The sequence below is a fragment of the Paroedura picta genome, chromosome 8 (assembly GCF_049243985.1).
Source record: "Paroedura picta isolate Pp20150507F chromosome 8, Ppicta_v3.0, whole genome shotgun sequence".
NCBI classification, from domain to species: Eukaryota; Metazoa; Chordata; class Lepidosauria; order Squamata; family Gekkonidae; genus Paroedura; species Paroedura picta.
Genome location: NC_135376.1, coordinates 88,143,190 through 88,162,596, shown reverse-complemented (window position 1 = coordinate 88,162,596; position 19,407 = coordinate 88,143,190). Strand labels below are relative to the sequence as shown.

The following is a 19,407-nucleotide window of genomic DNA, read 5'->3' as shown; positions in this document are numbered from 1 at the left end:
CCTTTAAACCTCTCCACCATCCGAAAAAGTGCAAAACATTCAGCTTTTCCAAATCAGCTATACCATTAGCCAGCCAGATTATCTGATCTGTATTTGGCTTTAAAATACCCCCTAAATAATGGTAAGACATATTTCCAGTATTTTGGGGGCTTGGATACACACCTCTAATGACAACAGTGAACAATACTCTTTGAAGCTGTAATTTTTTAGCAACCAGAAAGCATCTTTACTCTTAGTAATATCCCCACAGGAGACTAGATCCTGCATTCTGGAAGAATCCAGGAACTCCCAGGATATCTTTTGGGGAGCCAAGCAATTATTATCTTTTTTTCTTTTCATTTTTATGTTCCTTGTATTACAGGCAGCTTCCATGTTGTGATGGGAAGATGAGAAGCAGCCAGGCTATAATTAAAACCATCAGTTTAGTTAAGCCATCCACCGTGAAATATGTTCTATTATTTTTGTTAGTCTGTGTGAAAAAGATTACTTGCTTTTCCACAAAAAATTGCTCCACGTGGCATATGCTCCAGCTTGCCATAATCCGTGTCAGTTCCACCACGTGGCTTCTCTGTGGAGTGGCGGCGAGATGGCCCTAGCCTCGGGGGCTAATCTATATGACGATCCGTCGTTCAAATCGACTTGCTCTGCAGCATGTCAATTAGCCATGATGTGGCAATTATAGTTTCAGGAGTGATCCCTGGTAAGGTTTTGATTTGTCTATTTTCTTAGAGCCTGTGATTACAATGGTCTCATTTTCTCAGACAGCTATAGAACCAAGTCCACTGAGTAATTGCCCAACTACCTGTTATTAGCTTAGATGAAACCTAATTTGCAGATAATTAATTTATCGCGCAGTGTTAGCCTTATTTAAAAATTTAAACATGAAGTTCAAGAACAATTAATGCCGATGGAGAAAGCTGGATGCCAGACTTGTATTCCTTGGTGTATTCATCTGTTACCAATTGGCATAATTGGTGATCTCACTACTTTATCCCGAGGCCTACAGTTCTGGCAATTAAATGTCTTGTTGAGTTTTCCGATAAGGTGGAAAACATTTGAGTAGTTGGGCGGCGGCAGCAGCAATAACAGCCTCTGCTGCTTACGAATGTCAGATCTTTAAAATGCATTCTGTGGATTTTTTTTAATGTCCTGCTAAGCTAGTCATTTTTTTAAAATCCCTGTGGCAGATGTGAAATGAGGCTGAGAGACAGCATTTTGTTTAAGTCCAGGGAATGTGAGATGTGAGCTATAGGTTTTCCAGCCCACAGTTTAGCCTATGCCATTTCTCTGGAAATATATCATGTGGATTATCTGTGAGGACAAACATTTTAATAAATATGTCCTCCCAGAAATCCAACATCCGTCAATATATCTGACCGCAGAAAAGGCTCTTTTTGGGATTTTTGTTTCCTTTAAAAGTTCCTTTCAAAGTTGTCATTGTTTGGACCAGGAGTCCTTTTTGATCCTGTGGGCATCTCTGAAATTCCGCTACACCTTTGAAATTCTGACACAAAATGGCCACCACAAAATGGCCACTGCATGAAGTGAGCCAACCACATAAATGGCTACTGCACCGTACCTTCAGTCCTACATGTGCCATGGTAGGAGCTGCTGTCTATGCAACTGGTCATCTAGCCCAACCCTCTGCTCAATACAGGATCATCCTAAAGCATCCAGGATAAGTAATTGTCCAGCTGCTGATTGAAGAACACTAGGGTGGGGGAGCTCACCACCCCCTTAGGCAGCCGATTCCACTGCTGAACTACTCTGACTGTGAATTCCCCTCCCCCACGATATCTAGCCTATACCATTCTCCATGTAGTTTAAACCCTTACTAAAGGTCCTCTCCTCTGCTGCCACAGGAACCTTTCCCTGACCTCCTCTAATTGACAACCTTTCAAATGCTTAAAGACAGCAATCATATCCCCTTTCAAACCCGTCTTCTCTAGGCTGAACATTCCCAAGTCCCTCAGCCTTTCCTCTTAGGGCTTGGTCCCCAGGCCCCTGATCATTCTTGTTGCTCGTCTCTGAATCCTCTCAATTTTGTCCCTGTTCTTTTTGAAGTGAGGCCTCCAGAACTGCACAGAGTTCTCCAGGTGGGGTCTGACCAATGTGGTGTACAGTGAGAATATGACATCTTGTGATTTTGATGTGATGCCTCGGTTGATGCAGCCCAAGTCTACATTTGACTTCTTTACCGCCGCATCACACTGTCTGCTCATATTTAGCTTACAGTCCACAAGTACCCCAAGATCATGTTCATGCACACTGCTACTCAGAAGTGTATCTCCTATCCAGTATGCATGCTTCTCATTTTTGTGACCCACATGTAGAACTCTATACTTACCCTTATTGAATTGCATCTTGTTCTCATTTGCCCACTTCCAGTGTGTTCAGGTCTCATTGAACTCTACCTCTATCTTCTGGGGTGTTCACTCCTCCTCCCAATTTGGGGTCGTCCATAAATTTACCCCCTTGTCCAGATAACTGATGAAAATGTTAGTGTACTGGACTCAGTACTGAGCTCTGCGGCACTCTGCTGCTCACCTCCCTTCGCTCTGATAAAATACCATTGACAGCCACTCCCCTCCACCTAACCACTCCAAAATCCAATCGACAGCCCTCCAGTTTACCCATCAGAACAGCATGGGGAACCTTGTCAAAAGTCTTACTGAAATCTAGGTAAACAACATCCACTGAGTTTCCACAATCTAATAAGCCCATCATTCGATCAAAGAAGGAAAACAGTTTAGTCTGGCAGGACCTGTTGGAGACAAATCCATGTTGATTTCCCATATCAACAAATAGTTCTCCAGATGAATGCAGATAACCCTCTTTAAAATCTGCTCTGTTATCTTCCCTGCAGTTGATGCCAGACTCATTGGCCTGTAATTTCCCAGGATACCTGTCCTCCCTTTTTAAAGAATGGGATAACATTTGCTCTCCTCCTGTCTTCTGGCACCTCTCCAGGCCTCCAAGAGGTCCTAAAGATGATGGACAAGGAATCCACAAGATCTCCAGAAAGTTCTTTGAGCACTCTTGGGCATATACCATCTGGCCCAGGGGTTTGAATTCATCCAGTGCAGTCAGATGCTTCTTAGCAACTTCTCTGTCCATGTCAACCTGCCATCCAGACACTATCTTGACTACTACCATCCCTAGATGTGTCCATTCAAGGAAAACACAGAGGCAAAATAGGTACTGAGCCTTTTTGCTTTCTCTCTTCTATTGCCTCATTTACCTTATGTTTCTCCTCACATATCTGAAGAAGCTTTTCTTGTTATAGTGGGCTTCCCTGGCCAGTCTCAGCTCACTACCAGCTTTTGACCCCTCTGATGGCTAACCTGCAATACCTATTAACCTGCAGATACTCTTCTTTAGAGGTCTGTCCTTCCCTCAATTTCTTGAACATTTTCTTTTTCCTCCTTAGCTCCTTCTAATGTTCTCTGTTCATCCAAATAGGCTTCTAGGATTCCTTACCATGTTTCCATCTTGCTGGAATATGGAGCATTAATTAACATTTAGGAAATTGGATAGAAATGCACCTATCCTCAATTTTAAGTCAGTGCTTAACTCATATAAAATTTAATAATACAAACTGAGTGTTCTTAAACAACCCCTGAAATGGAGCCATATTCATATGTGTAGCAATATCATATGAGAGTAATAATGTCCTGGAACATTTCATTACTGTTATCTTTATGGCTAGGACAGCCTTTCTGAACTTTTTTATTGCTGAGAAACCCCTGAATTATTCTTCAGGCTTCGAGGAACCCCAGAAGTGATGCAATGGTACAGAATATGTCTGGGAAGCATACCCGTGGCCTCTCTGCTCTCTATCCCCTCCAGACTCATCATTGGCCATTTTGGGAGAGGGAGGCAGTTGACATGAACATCTATGGTGGTATCACACAATAAATGTTTAAGAAATTTTTAAAAACATATATGAAAACTTAATTAACTCTACCCATTTGGGAAACCCTTCCAGGGCCATCATGAAACCCTGACTGAGAAAGCTTGGGTTAAGGCTTATAGAGATAATCCTTTATTTATATCCCAGGACAATATGTCAACTCATCTATAAATGCCCCCTTCTTTGGCTAGTGCTCTTGGTCAGTGTGTGACTGATAGGAGCATACAGACAAGCATTATCAGGGGCTTTCAGAAGGCACATGACACTCTTACCTCTTGGAGACCAATGAAAGTGAAATGTCTTCACCAAATGTTTCTTAAAGTTAGTTTTCATTGGCAGAGAATATAAGTAGAAAACAATTTTTATGAAAGGAGCCTATATTTGACTTTTGACCTTGGGTCTCAAGGTCAATTTGAGTTGTGTGTTCAATACGTATGCAATCACACCTGGGTGCATTCTGTGATCATGGACGTAGAGATCATGGACACAGAGAATGGGAGGACATAGCAGACCTAACACAATTGAATCCAAGTGGATTTCAGACCATTATTGAGGTGCAAGATCTGACTTGATTGGTGGTGTTCTCTTTTTCACAGCTTCGCAAAGCTATCATTGACCATATCTCGGACTCGTTCTTGGATACGACTGTCCCACTTCTAGTCCTCACTGAAGCAGCTAAAAATGGACGAGAAAAGGAAATACAGGAATATGCGGTGATATTTCAAGAACACACATGCAGGCTTATTGAGGTAGGTTGGACAGTAATGCAGTGAAACCGTGTTTGGAAGGACAAGTGACTTTCTCATTGAGACTCTTGTTTTCTTAGTGGTTTTGTTCCACATTTATTTGCAACAGGTTAAGGACTCCATTAATGGTAGTGGGTTGGTCCAAAACAGCCCCAACCTTGGTAGGATACATGTTTGCACATACAAAGGGGGCTGTGATTTTCTACAGGCCTCTCTCATGCAGGATGCCCCGCCGATCCCTGTGTACGCACGGGGGTGGGGCGTAGGGGCTTCCCCGGTGTATGCTGGGGCAGCCCCTACACCCCACATCCGTGTGTAGCACACACACACACACACTTTGTGCTGGGGCAAGGAAGCCTTGGACACTGCCAGGCAGGGTAAGTGGCAGCAGCCAGGGGGGGAGAGGTGGGGAGGGGCCAGGGGACTGGGGGGGCAGGCCCCTCCACATGGCAGGGGCAGGGGGACGTCCCTGCCGGCTCCACAGAGCTGGCAGGGGCGTGCGGTGTCCCTACACCGTAGGTTGGGGACGGGCTGGCCGAAAGGCCCGCGCTGTCAATTATGCACAGCGCCGGCCTGCCCCAGCCCCTGCAAGCACCTGCGGTATCCCAGAAGCTGCAGAAGTTCCCACATTCACTTAACACGGGCCTTCCATGGCCCTGGACCGGGCCATGACCGCGCTGGTGGCAGGGGCATGCATAATCGGGGATTTATCCCCGCTGCCCTGCCATCTCCAGCGCAGGCATTCTGGCCTGTGCATAATGGTTCAGTGTGGTGTAATGGTTAGTGTGCTGTACCTGGGATAGCTGGGGTCAAACATCCCAAGTCATACCAGAAAACCTATTGTGCCACCTTGGGGGCAAACACTTTCTCCCAGTCTAATCTAATTCACAAGCTTGTGTGGAGCAAATACAACAAAGTCAGGAGCAGGCAGAAAAGAAATATTCCTTGATCTCACTCTACAACACAGTTCTTGGGAACCAACATTTTTAAAGTGGTAACACTTTAAAAATGTTTAATTCATTCAAATGTAAATGAAAGATTTTGATTAATTCTGCAGTTGTCAATAGATTTCTGCTGAGAGGCAGCTTGATGTAGTGGTTAGGCATGCGGACTTGTAATCTGGTGAGCCAGGTTTGATTCCTTGCTCCTCCTCCACATGCAGCCAGCTTGGTGGAAGAGAAAACTGGCCAACTCTTCTTCTTCTTCTTCTTCTTCTTCTTCTTCTTCTTCTTCTTCTTCTTCTTCTTCTTCTTCCGTAATTTTAAGGAGGTTAGCGGGAATCATGCTGTGGGGCTGCTGAATAGTTCTCGATTATTTAAAATGTTTTCGTTATTTATTGTGTAAACATTCTTTTTGTAACCTTGTCTTATATGCCACAATCCCTGTCAAGTTCGCATGTGGGCAGGACTCTCAGGGCCAAAATCTGCTGTGGTTTGTAAACCGATTGTGTAAGGAATGTCAGGCAGGAATTCAGCCAGTGTGCTGCTACCGAATCAAGAACATAAGAGGCTTGTGAGATCAGACCAGCTGACCATCTATTCCAGGATCATCTAGTGGCCATGCTCCTACTCTGGAGGGCCAACAGGGCATAGAGACTGAGGTCTTCCCCTGATGTTGTCTCCTGTCACTGCAGAGGGCAGAAGGCCACTGAATGTGGAATTTCACTTCAGTCTCTGTGGCCAGTAGCCACTGATAAACTGTTCTTCTTTGAATCTGTAGTTTATGCCTGTAACTATGACTCCGGCTTGGGATCATGGTTAAGACCATCGGCCTCCAATATGAAGAACCAGGGTTGATTCCCCACTCCTCCACATGCAGCCAGCTGGATGATCATAAGCCAGTCAAAGGTCTCTTAGAACTCTCTCAGCCCCACGTACCTCGTAGGGTGCCTGTTGTGGGGAGATGAAGGGTAGGAAATTGTAAACCACTTTGAGACTCCTTCAGGTAGTAAAAGGTGGGGTACAAAAGCCAGCTCTTCTTCTTCTTCCATCCTCTGGTAGCATATTTGACATTTTAATCACTTGTTCAATAAAGAGTATTTCCTTTTGTCTGTCCCAAATTTATTGCCCGTTGACTTAACTGGATGCCTTTGAGTTCATATATTTGGGGAGAGGGAGAGAAAGCTCTCTCTGTCCACTTGGTCTTGGCTAGAGGAGGGGATTTGTGGTGGAGCAGGGGTGAGACATACCATTTTTGCCATAAAAGCATCCTTGAAATAACAGGCCGGAGCTGGTCCCCTGAACCTCACTCATCAGGCATTCTTGCTGCTTTGAGCAGCTTGAGAACATCTTTCTTGCTAACTGCAAACCACCTGCGTCTTACACCACCATCACCTTCACAGATGCCATGCGGGACATGCATCTGCAGCACTATCTTTAATGCTCCCAGTGTGTCATGCAAGGATATTAAGGAGCCTTATCATAGATCAGGCTTCCAACCAGATTTTGTGTGATACGAAAAGGGCGGGAGGAACCCTAGCATGAGTGCTAATATACCTTTGATTTATTTTTTAGTTTTACATTGTGTTAATAAAAAAAAACCCAGCATATAAAATCCCATAAACAATTTAAAATACAATAACCAGAATTCAGATGTTTAGGGGTAGCACCTTTTATGAAACCATTCTTAGGGTTCTGAACTTCCTGGATGGAAGATGGATCAAAATCAGATGATATAAAAATCATGCTCTGACATTGCAGGTACAAACGAGATTAGTCTTAAAATAAACTTTTTCCTTGGTTCATCCTAGAGTGGACATGTTAGGACATAATGGGTAAGGTCAGGGGTAGTTAAACTGCGGCCCTCCAGATGTCCATGGACTACAATTCCTATGAGCCCCTGTCAGTGAACACTGGCAGGGACTCATGGGAATTGTAGTCCATGGACATCTGGAGGGCCTCAGTTTGACTACCCCTGGGTAAGGTCCTCAGTGTCCAGGTGTCTGTTCACTGTAGATTTCCCACATCTTAACAGGAGCTGAATTGGACTATAACGTACCAACGGGTTTCTACAATTGTTGATAGAGACCTTGTTACTATCTCATATTACCACAGCAGAGAGCTGAGGCTCCTCATTGAAAATGGAGATTGTTTCAGTTTCTCTGCTTCCTACTTTGGAGCAATTAAGTTTTCCTGACCCTTTCGCCTTGCTGCTGACCTTAACAGATGTTTCTGCCACGGAACAGAACGAAAAACAGACTAACCGAATGAGCTGTTTACCGCCGCGGACGTGCCTGTCTAAGCGAGCGGGGTGGAGTGAGGCATCCTTCATTAGGCACAGGTTTTGCAAGCGCCACTTGAAGAGAGGCGACAGGATTTGAAAACAAGCAGGCCGCACTGGAGAGAATTTCCTTCCGTGACTACCGGGGAGTGACACTTAGCTAAGCAACTTTGTTGCACAAACAAAATAATTGTGTTTGACTCAGCTGCAGATGAGGGAAACTTGTAAGCAGATGGAGAAAGTGGCTGCCTTACGGTTTGCCTGTGCAATTTGTTGATAGGGAATCGGGCTAAATGAATCACTCTAATCCCCCCCCCACTCACCCCCCCCCCCCAAGTGTCTCCTTTACACTGAACAATGAGAGCAGGCCTCCAAAGTCTGTGTTTGTTTTTATAGTGCTACTGTATAAGTGCTGGCTGGATTCTCTAAGATGGTTAGCCATCTGACAGAGAGGGTGATTCCGTGAAGGTTCAAGGGGGTGGCAGGCTACTGTGGATGAACAATAGGGTTGTGAGTGTCCTGCATAGTGCGGGGGGTTGGACTAGATGACCCAGGAGGTCCCTTCCAACTCTGTTATTCTATGATTCTAAGCAGTTCTGGTGCTTCTGAGGCTGAGTCTGTTGGCAGAGGCTGAAACAAGACTCTCAGATCTGCCTCTTCTTCAGAGTCAACAGGGTTGCTGCTGGCTGGGGCCTGACAGCGAGGAAAACAGTGTGTCTCTTTGGCCCTGCTTTTACTTTGCCCCTCAGATGATTGAACCGTGACTTATCACATGAGCTGTTCACAATTATATATTGAAGAAGGTTCCCTTCCACCTACTGATCTAGGGAGAGATCCGAAATAGGTCTAATCAAAGGTAAGTCCTATGTTATTAGATGGGCTTACTCTCAAGGAAACACCAAGAGCTTAACATTTCCAGTAGTTCATCCTGCACTAATTATTGAAATGTAGTCTTCTGGTGAATGAAATGTAAGCAGTAAAAAATTTTTCTTTAAAAATGCCTTTTAATTTCTGCTATCACAAGGGATCAGGTTATAAAGAACAATCAATCCCCTCAGTATAGTCAGCAGTGGTTATTGAATTGCTTGCTTTACCCAGTCCTTCTCCCCAATGGCAACCCAAAGCAGCTTCCATCAATCACCTCTCTTTCCATTTATCCTCACCACAACCCTGTGAGGTAGACTTGGCTAAGAATATGTGACTGAAGAGGTCCGGTGAACTCGAAAGCTTGCACAGCGTTGAGCCTCACTGGGTTGGTCTTGGCAAGCTACCATGGCAGAGTGGGGATCCTAACTGCAGCCCCCCAGATCCTGCTCTGGCACTCTAACTCAGCCTTTGTCAAGCTTTTTACCATGGAGAAACCCCTGAAACATTCTTCAGGCTTTGAGATATGCCAGAAGCGGTGTAGTCTTGCAGAATGTGATTGGGAGGCAGAGCTGTGTCCATGCCCACCCAGGGCATCTCCCCTCTCTACCCTTTCCAGGCCCATCATTGGCCATTTTGGGAAGAGGCTGGGTGGGTCAATATGACCATATATTGTTGTTTCAACTGATGAATGTTGAATAAATCTTAATTATTTTGGGAAACCTTTCCAGGGCTGTCAAGGGCTGTCAAGCAACACCAGGGTTTCAAGAAACCCTGGTTTCAAGAAACCCTGGTTCAAGAAAGAGCAAATTTCAAGAAACCCTGGTTGAGAAAGTCTCCTCTATCTATACAATGCTGTTTGTTTCCAGATAGGTCTTTACAGACAGGGTGGTGTCGGGGCGGAAAATAAGGATCACAGTTTGGGCACTGGCATTTTGTGGTTATTTGCATTTATGCTTGCTAGAAATAAGACTACAGATGTAGAATTTATGGAAATTATGAAAGAATACCCCCACCTAAAATATGTTAATGTGCAGGGGAAAAGAACAGAAATTTAGAGAAAAACTGAATATTATGCAGTACTTAATTTCCTATCAAGCCTACACTTATTATGCTGCTTTAACAATATAAAATGCACCCTTTATGAGTTAGCATATAAAAATGGTACTGATTGACATATTTATGGCAAATGTATTTAAGTATGAATGTCACATTTTATACAGGCATATGTTCCTGGTACTTGAGAGAGAGAGAAAGAACTGTAGACTGCTTGACCCTATCCTACCTTAGCCATGTATCTTAATATTTAGCAATATTTAGCAGTCGAAAACCGGGGTGGGCGGGGGAAAAGAAACAGGAAAAGTTGAAATTGGAAAGCAAGTTTTGATCTAAGGTTGTTGTTGTTGTGTATGTATGTTTACAATACTTCCCAAATTTCCCATTAGAAAATTTGGGAGTGGGGTTTCATCTGATTTTTCTTCCACTCCGGCTGGTGGTGCCTTTCAGGTGGTGAGTTGCTTAAGATCATCTGCTTCCTGCAGTTCTTAACTGAAGATTCTAGAAATTGAACCTGGGACCCCCTCCATGCAAAGCATATGTTCTGAACCACGGTTCCCAACCCACGAGAACTAGAGGAAAAGAATATATTTGCCCCCATACCTCTTGAAGAAAAGGGGGAAATGTAAATATAGTAGATAAGTAGAAAAGAAGGCATAATCCTGGAGACCAGGTGACCATCAGTGACTTGTTTGGGTGCCTCTCATCACATAAGGATGCCTCCAAGTACTTACTTGTTTATTTTCAGTGACAGAGCGATCACAGTTCTGCTGAGCCTGGAAGACGGTACTCTTCTGCCTGGCCTATGGTTGAGGCCAGGATGGTTTAACACCTACATGTTTCCTTCCTCTCCTCTGTATTTCCCTGCTCTCCTTCCTCTGCCTGCACATATGGCCACCCCTTCAGGCCAGATGGAGAATGGCTGCGGGAGGGGGAGGGGGATTTGTTAATTGCTGACAATTAGTGGTTAATTTCATTATTTTATTTATTTAGTATATTTATATACAGCCCTCCCCAGAGCCATTAGATTGTTAGATCTTAATGGCAGAAAGTGAAGAGAAACTAAAGAGCCTGTTGATGCGGGTGAAGGAGGAAAGTGCAACAGTTGGCTTGAAACTCAAAAGAAGAAGGGGGTGACAGAGAATGAGGTGGCTGGATGGAGTCACTGAAGCAGTAGGTGCAAACTTAAATGGACTCTGGGAAATGGTAGAGGACAGGAAGGCCTGGAGGATCATTGTCCATGGGGTCACGATGGGTCGGACACGACTTCGCACCTAACAACAATTGTTATTTTGATTTAGTTATATGTTCTCAGACCAGAATACAAAAACATAGATAAAAACAAAAGGCTTGTGATACTCATGAAAAATTAACAGGGAGATAAAATTAAAAGTTTAAGAGACCAGCAGTTCAGGATTTTAGATCTTTCAATATATTTCTTATCCTTCTTGAGAATTTGAATCTCAAATACACAGAATTTCACTGACTGCAGAAAGATCTGAGGCTTTTCACCCAGAAAAATTTCTCTATTCCACTCTGCATAGGTTTGATGCGGCATCACGTCTATTAGTGAGCAAATAAGTTTTGAGTGTGCTTGATTGTAAAGCAGGCAGCGGAGAAGAAGAGTTGGTTTTTATCTTCCACTTTTCACTGCCTGAAGGAGTCTCAAGGCAGCTTACAATCACCTTCCTCTCCCCACAAGAGACACCCTGTGAGGTAGGTGAGGCTGAGTGAGTTCTGACAGGACTGCATGATCAGAGCAGCCCTATCAGGGCTGTGACTGGCCCAAGGTCACAGCTGGCTGCACGTGGAGGGGGGAATCTAACCCGGCTCACCAGATGAGAAATGGCCACCACCACACCACACTAGGAGGCAAAATAATCATTGGCTATGAAACCTCAGTCAGAGAACGTGCTTATACACAGAAATATTTTGTAGGCAGTAAGAAGAGAATTTTCTTTGAGTATCCATAGCAGGCAGAAGTTGTGGCCTTGACATCTAGGCACAGTTATTCCTAGCTGCTTTGGAGCTGTATAAATGTAAGATACATTTCTGATTGTCCTAACTATACCAAGGTATTCCAGGGCCTAGTCTGCAAACATAGGATAATGCCCTTTCAATGTGCTTTGGCAGCTGGATTTTCCTGTGCAGAACAGGAAAATCTACTTTTAAAGTGCATTGAAAGTGCATTATCTATTGTGTGCAGACTAGGCCCAGGTGAGCCATAGCCATTCAGGCGTCTTTGTGGGAGGAGTTTACACAGCATATGGAAATCTTACCAAAGTCTAAGGGTTTCCCCATTATAAACATAACTATTTCCTTTGTTTTAACGCAGTTCCTGTACTCAGAATGGCAAGCATATAGTTGAGGGCTATTTTAGATCCACTAACAGTTGGACAGAGCCTCTTGTGGCGCAGAGTGGTAAGGCAGCCGTCTGAAAGCTTTGCCCATAAGGCTGGGAGTTCTCAGCCTTCCATCCTTCCGAGGTCGGTAAAATGAGTACCCAGCTTGCTGGGGGGTAAATGGTAATGACTGGGGAAGGCACTGGCAAACCACCTCGTATTGAGTCTGCCATGAAAACGCTGGAGGGCGTCACCCCAAGGGTCAGACATGACTTGGTGCTTGCACAGGGGATACCTTTACCTTTACCTTTAACAGTTGGACTCTGAGAAATCTTCACATTCATTTACATAAGTATAAATACTGTTGTTTCAAACTAGTGATATTCATTATTACAATTTAATGCATCCTTCTTATGATCCCAGAATTACTTTCGAGGGTATTTGAGTTACCATCTTAATACCTGAAATTTGTTAATGGGAGGGGGAGCAGTTATCAGGAAATTTTATTTGAAAATTTCTTAAAATCGTGTAGAGTACTTCCATGTTATTTCTGAACGACACCATGATTAATACAATGCAGGGCATTTTCAATAAACAGAAGTGCTTGGGGCTCCAGGAAATTAATTAGATAGTGGCTATTGCCACTGTCAACACAGCTGTATATCACATGTAAAATACATCCAAGCAAGGGGACCTTTTGCACGCAAATTAACAGATTGATTTGAGTAAAGAAAAATTACTGATTTTCCATCACTACGAGCAAGGCATGAAAAGAATCCTATCGTATAAAGGAAGATCCCTTTTTTTGCCAGCTTGACCTCTAGCCAGAATAACTCTCAAAGCTCAATATGGTGTCCTCTCTCTCTTTTTAGTGTCACTTTGCTGCTAATCATCTAGAAGAAGAGTTGGTTTTTATGCCAACTCTTTTCACTGCCCAAAGGGGTCTCCGAGCAGCTTACAATCACCCTCCCTTCCTCTCTCCACAACAAACACCCTGTGAGGTAGGTGAAGCTGAGAGAACCTCTGAGACAACACCTTAGTGAGATCAACTCTAGCAGGACTGTGACTAGTCCACAGTCACCCAGTTGGAGGAGGAGGCAATCAAACCTGGTTCACCAGATTAGAAGCTGCTGCTTATAACCATTACACCACACTGCATATATTTGGTCCTTGCATAATAAGGACATCCAAGTGAATGCATCTCATTATCTATAGATGGCAATGGTGATGCTTTTATGAGACAGTTTGGTGTAGTGGTTAGGAGTGCGGACTTCTAATCTGGCATGCTGGGTTTGATTCCACACTCCCCCACATGCAGCCAGCTGGGGGACCCTGGGCTCGCCACAGCACTGATAAAACTGTTCTGACCGGGCAGTGATATCAGGGCTCTCTCAGCCTCACCCACCTCACAGGGTGTCTGTTGTGGGGAGAGGAATGGGAAGGCGACTGTAAGTTGCTTTGAGCCTCCTTCAGGTAGGGAAAAGCGGCATATAAGAACCAACTCTTCTTCTTCTTCTTCTTCATCTTGCTGTCCTTTCCAAAGGGGGCTGATATCCTAACACCTGGTGAGGTCTTCAAACTGAATACTAATACTGAAACAAGATAATGGGTGATGCTTTGAAATGGCAAAGGGTAACAAGAATAGGGAGGTAAACCTCTCACAGCCGGGGTCATTTCCAGCATGAGAGCAAGCTGGAGGGGGAAGAAGACATCAGAGGACAGAGGGAGTAAGAGGGTCAGACAATGGGATCTGAATATATGTCCCACTGACACTTGGAATTGATCTCTCTCCCTGAAGATCTTCAATGAAGATTTGTGTTACATGTATCTTGGGCCTGAGCCTTTACCTCCACAGCTTCCGCAAGGTTGTTGCATTCTTAATTTGTAAGGGCCAGGGGGACCTATATTTGTATTCTCTCATGATGCTTCAAGACTCTGCCTTCTTCTACATACAGCTAATGCTCCGTACTATTTAATCATAGCCATAGGCTGCAGGTCTCCCTCCCTGGAGCCCAGAGCTACTCCAGGCAGGATTGGTCAGACTTTAGGGAAAGAAATCAGGCGGAAACCTTCTCACCCCAGGGCCTCGGATTACTGATTTTAGGGCTTTAGGGCCAAAATACACAGCCCAATCTATCTTGGCTCCATTTGACATCTCGACTAAACAGTGAGATTTTATCCTTGAACTTGCACCAGTTCCTGTCTTCCCTGTCCCTGTACACTTGCCTAGCCTTTTCCTTCATTCAACTTAAGGCTTTTTCTTGAAGAGCACAGATATATTTCTCTAAGGTAAATTTCTTATCACAGGGTGTGACTCTGTTTAGGATCCCATTCTTGGATTCTCAGGCTAAGTCTTTCACCTCTTGGGCTCTTTCCCTTTCTCTAAGATCTTCAGCATCAATTGTATATTTAATGAGGTGTGATGACTTTGCCGTGAAGTCACTTCCCTTCTGGCTTGCCCTCCTGGGCCCTTTTACATAATTGTTTCTGGTTGCAGAACAACCATGGTATGCTTTCTTATGAGTACCACAATAGATTTACTTATTTTAAATTAAAACACCTTCTTATTTTATTTCTTAGTGATTAGCCGTGCCGTTTTGAAGGTATTTTCAGCTTATTTCTCATTACTCCGCTGCATCGCTCCCTGGCTGGGTGGTGAATTGTAAAGGAATGAAACTGAAATTGTATTTGCCCACTGAGAACTGAAGGCAGGAGACTTTGGCCTTCATAGTCCCTGCCCTCAATAGTATAAAGTCAATTTTCAGATATCAGTGACTGTGATGGAGGCAAACTCTTTGCAGGGCATCACAGATTCTGGCAACAAACGCTGGCTATTACTGAGATAAATCACACAGTTCTCTATAGACATTTGCGGTTGATAATTTTGAATTTCTCACCCTTGCAGTTCAGGCCTTGAAATCCCCAATTCAATGGCATTTCTTCCCTTGTGCAGCCTGACCCTTTGATTCTTTATTTTCGCCTTGTTTCCTTTTCTTTTTGGTTATGCTACAGGGCCTCCTGAACTTGCCGTCCTATGGGGCTCAGCATGTCTTAATCCAGCCCGACTTGCTTGTCTCGTAGCATTCAGCTCTGCCCTGAGTAATCCAGTCAAAATATCTGTACATGCTAGCAGAGATGTTTTGCTTTTGACAGCATTTGAATTTATTCCAACGGCTAAAGAGTTATGTTACAAAAAGCATCAGGGCTGATTTCCCTTCCCCATAAATCTTCATATACCACTTGAATGTCTACTTTAAGGGCCTACCTTTTCACTACTGGGCTTCTCTTAAACAACAACATTTTGTATGTTAACCAAGTTCACATTAAACTACAGGTTTGCTGTGTTTATTTTGCAAAACAGCCAAGGGCCTTTCTGGCAAAGTTACTATGCAATGCTTGGACACGATCCAGCAGCTTTGTAAGGTGTGATCCCCGCCCAAGGAAGCATTCCTTTTCCAAACAGACACATGGAAACAAGTGGGTCTCTTTGCTTGTCTCAAAGCAACACCTGAATTACTGAATCACAGGGCTGTTTTGAGATAGCTACTCTCTCCAGTGTCCAGGAGAGCCTCTTGTGGCGCAGGGTGCTGTCAACACGCTCTGACCATGAGACTGGGAGTTCAATCCCAGCAGTCAAGGTTGACTCAGCCTTCCATCCTTCCGAGGTCGGTAAAATGAGTACCCAGCTTGCTGCTGGGGGGTAAACAGTAATGACTGGGGAAGGCACTGGCAAACCACCCCATATTGAGTCTGCCATGAAAATGCTGCAGGGCATCAACCCAAGGGTCAGACATGACTTGGTGCTTGCACAGCGGACACCTTTACCTTTACTTTACCAATATCCAGTCTCTGTAGGTGATGATGATGATTTGAAGGTCACCCCTCCCCGTGAACTGGCTCAAGGCAGCTTACAGCATATTTAAAACTAACATCAACTTTAAAACATTACAGTTTAAAATCATCACTGTTCTGTTCTTCATAGCTCAGTATTGAGGTGTTCCATACTATGGTGGGCAAGTCTCTCTGTGTGGGGAGAGCTGGTATAACTGGAGATGTTGGGATGGGAGAGGTGGCGGGAGCCCCATTATTGTTCTCACTCATGGGAGCTCATTCCACCAGACAGGAGCCTAGGCCGAAAAGGCCCTGGCTCTGACTGAGGCCATGTGAACCTCATGAGGGCCGAGGACCTCAAATCTTTTTGCACCTGCAAAGTGTAAAGCTCTACAGTGGGCATAGGGGGTTAAAACTATCTATTCAGAGCAGACTATCTCTTCCAAGGATGCAACACTGAATGCACCGCTGAGAAAATAAAACTTGTGGTTTATTCAGCCAATACTTCTAATAGACAGTCTACAACAGCTGAATATCTCTTTTTTGTAAAAAAAAAAACCCCAAAAATCCTGGCCATACTGTGTATACATAGCAATACGTGTTTCTCCCATATCTTAGAAGGAAACCATGTGAAAACATTCGTGAATCTTAAATCTGCAACCTGTAAATTGCCTGCAAATAAAAGGAATATTTAACATGTGCTGTATTCTAAATCCGTGCCATACAAAGTCAAAAAATGCATATTGCCACCCAAATAGACTTTTTCAGGAAGGTAAAATAAACCCTGTAAATTAACTTATCCTCATCTGAATTTGATTTGCATGTGACAGAGGTGAAGTTTTGGCATCCAACATTATAAATTTTTTAAACACCATCAATTTATATGCTTCTGACCATTTCATAAAAAATAATATAACAAAATTAGTCAGAATAAATTAATCACATCCTCTCTCATGTTCATTTTTTTCAAGGCCAACTTCTATCAGAGTAGAATAATAATAGGAATCCAGGGTGGGTCTTTTTTTTCTTTCTTGCTCCTGTAATATATTTTTTGGCTGCTGCCTTAAATATCTGCAGAAGAGGAGAAGGCGACCAAAACCTCATAAGGTATCGGTGTGATTATCTCCCCAAAGTAAAAAGTCATTTTTAATGAAATGCTGGATATCTGGGTTTTCAAATGGTAGCATAATAACTCAGTATACATAATACATTGTGTTGAAAAGGTAAGCTGTTGGAAAGAACCTTGAATATTAAAAGTGACATAAAACAATTGCCATATTATAGTGGGCTGTGCAGATTCTCTGGGCAAGGATCCAATCATTTCTGTGCAAAAGGTTTATTGCCCATATGCCTGTGATGTAATTATCATATAAATATGAAGTTAACAGTAAAAGAGTAATTTTACTGTGCCTTTCTTTTGCATTATGTCTAAAGTGACCACTGTGGCCAATGAAAGTTTATGGGGGAAAATGAAAGCGATGAACTTAAAATTGCATATGATAGTTACGCAATGAATATCTGATAAGCCAAAAATGTGGAATGCATTAAGCATAAGAAATATATCCTGTCTACACTTTAGGGTCACACATTCTCGTGACACAAATCTAGCATGAGGTTTAGTTCCACAGGGTTATGGGCAGAACCAGGACACAGAATGAAAATTGGGAGTGAATATAACTACATTCTGGCTGATTCAAATGGGTAGCTGTGTTGGTCTGAAGTAGCACCTTTAAGACCAACAAAGATTTCATTGTACATTCTGGTTGTAAAATTGTGGACGTGGTATTTAATAGAGCAATCCTGTATTGGGGAGGGGGGATCTGAGTAGAAGAAGAAGAGTTGGTTTTTATATGCCTCTTTTCTCTCACCCTGTGAGGTGGGTGAGGTTGAGAGAGCCCTGATATTACTGAAGAAGAAGAAGAGTTGGTTCTTATATGCCGCTTTTCTCTACCCGAAGGAGGCTCAAAGCGGCTTACAGTCACCTTCCCTTTCCTCTCCCCACAACAGACACCCTGTGGGGTGGGTGAGGCTGAGAGAGCCCTGCTATCACCGCTCGGTCAGAACAGTTTTATCAGTGCCATGGGGAACCCAAGGTCACCCAGCTGGCTGCATGTGGAGGAGTGCAGAATCGAACCCGGCATGCCAGATTAGAAGACCACACTCCTAACTACTACACCACTACATCAAACTAGACTGACCTCTATGCCAGTGTGACTCAGACTCATGCCGGTGTAAGGGCAGTTTACACAGGTGTAAGGCACCAGTGGCATTGTGCTGCTGAGTCCCACTGGTACAGAAGCACCACAGCTACACACTGGCAGAAATGCAGAACAAATCTCACGGCTGGCAAAGATGTTGTGGCAGTCACCGCAGAACAATCTGTCTCAGGGTGGTTTACATGGTTTAAAACTTGGTAAAGCCAATACAATTCACAGATTTAAAAATTTAAGAATTTTAAAAGTCATCATTAATCACTATTGCATCCTCCAAAATAACTTTCAGGGAGATATTAACAGGAATTGGAGGGGAAAAGGAAGGCAGAGGGGGTGGGAGGAAGGCCCGAGATTTGTATGTTCTATTCATTTATTTGGCCACTTTGGCCACCTCATGAGAAGGAAGGACTCCCTGGAGAAGAGCCTAATGCTGGTAGCAATTGAGGGCAAAAGAAGAAGGGAACGACAGAGAATGAGGTAGCTGGATGGATTTACTGAAGCAGTAGGTGCAAACTTAAATGGACTCTGGGGAATGATAGAGGACAGAAAGGCCTGGAGGATCATTGTCCATGGGGTCGCGATGGGTCAGACACCATTTCACACCTAACAACAAATTTGTTTGTTTATTTATTGAATTTATATACCGCCGTTCCCATTCGGGCTCAAAGTGGTTTACACAATAAAAGAATAAAATATAATAAAACCCCTTACATACCCCAATTACATTGTTAAAATCATTAAGACTAAAAGATGGCAGCAAAACTAATAAATAAATTCATCCCCTCGATCAGCTAGCCCACAGTCTTGCTATTCTACTGATGAGAGTGGGAACAGATGGACACAATGGAGATTATTGTTGTTGTCCAGCTGGCCTCAACCAATGAGAGAGAGGTGACAGTAGAAGGTGGTTTGCCCTTCTCAACATGTGTGAGCGTGGTGTGATATATAAGTAGATGCTTACAGGTAAATGACTTACATAACCATGTGTGTGGGGAGAATTAAACAGCAGGATCAAAATGTCGTGAATTGCAAGTTAGTACTGTAAGACTGATAGTTCTCAGAGGCTTTGCCCTCGCTATTGTGTCCATCTCGTCTGGCCATCCCCAGGGCTTCCTTGCATTCTTGGCAAACATGGGATTATATTGGACCCAAGACATGAGCAAGGACAAGATTTAATTTTCTGCTCCAAGGGTGTTCTGGTTGGTCTGGTAAGGGGGTCAGTA

At 43.7% G+C, this 19,407-nt stretch overlaps 1 protein-coding gene across 4 annotated transcripts in view; it reads left to right on the top strand.

Annotated features, from left to right (window-relative positions):
* Window positions 1-19,407, top strand: part of CTNNA3 (catenin alpha 3) — a 1,001,628-nt gene that overhangs the window by 522,254 nt on the left and 459,967 nt on the right. For all 4 annotated transcript variants that reach the window (XM_077350757.1, XM_077350756.1, XM_077350758.1 and 1 more), the window contains one exon: window positions 4,510-4,662. In XM_077350757.1, the coding sequence (XP_077206872.1) occupies window positions 4,510-4,662 (153 nt within the window). The remainder of the gene's footprint in view (window positions 1-4,509; window positions 4,663-19,407) is intronic.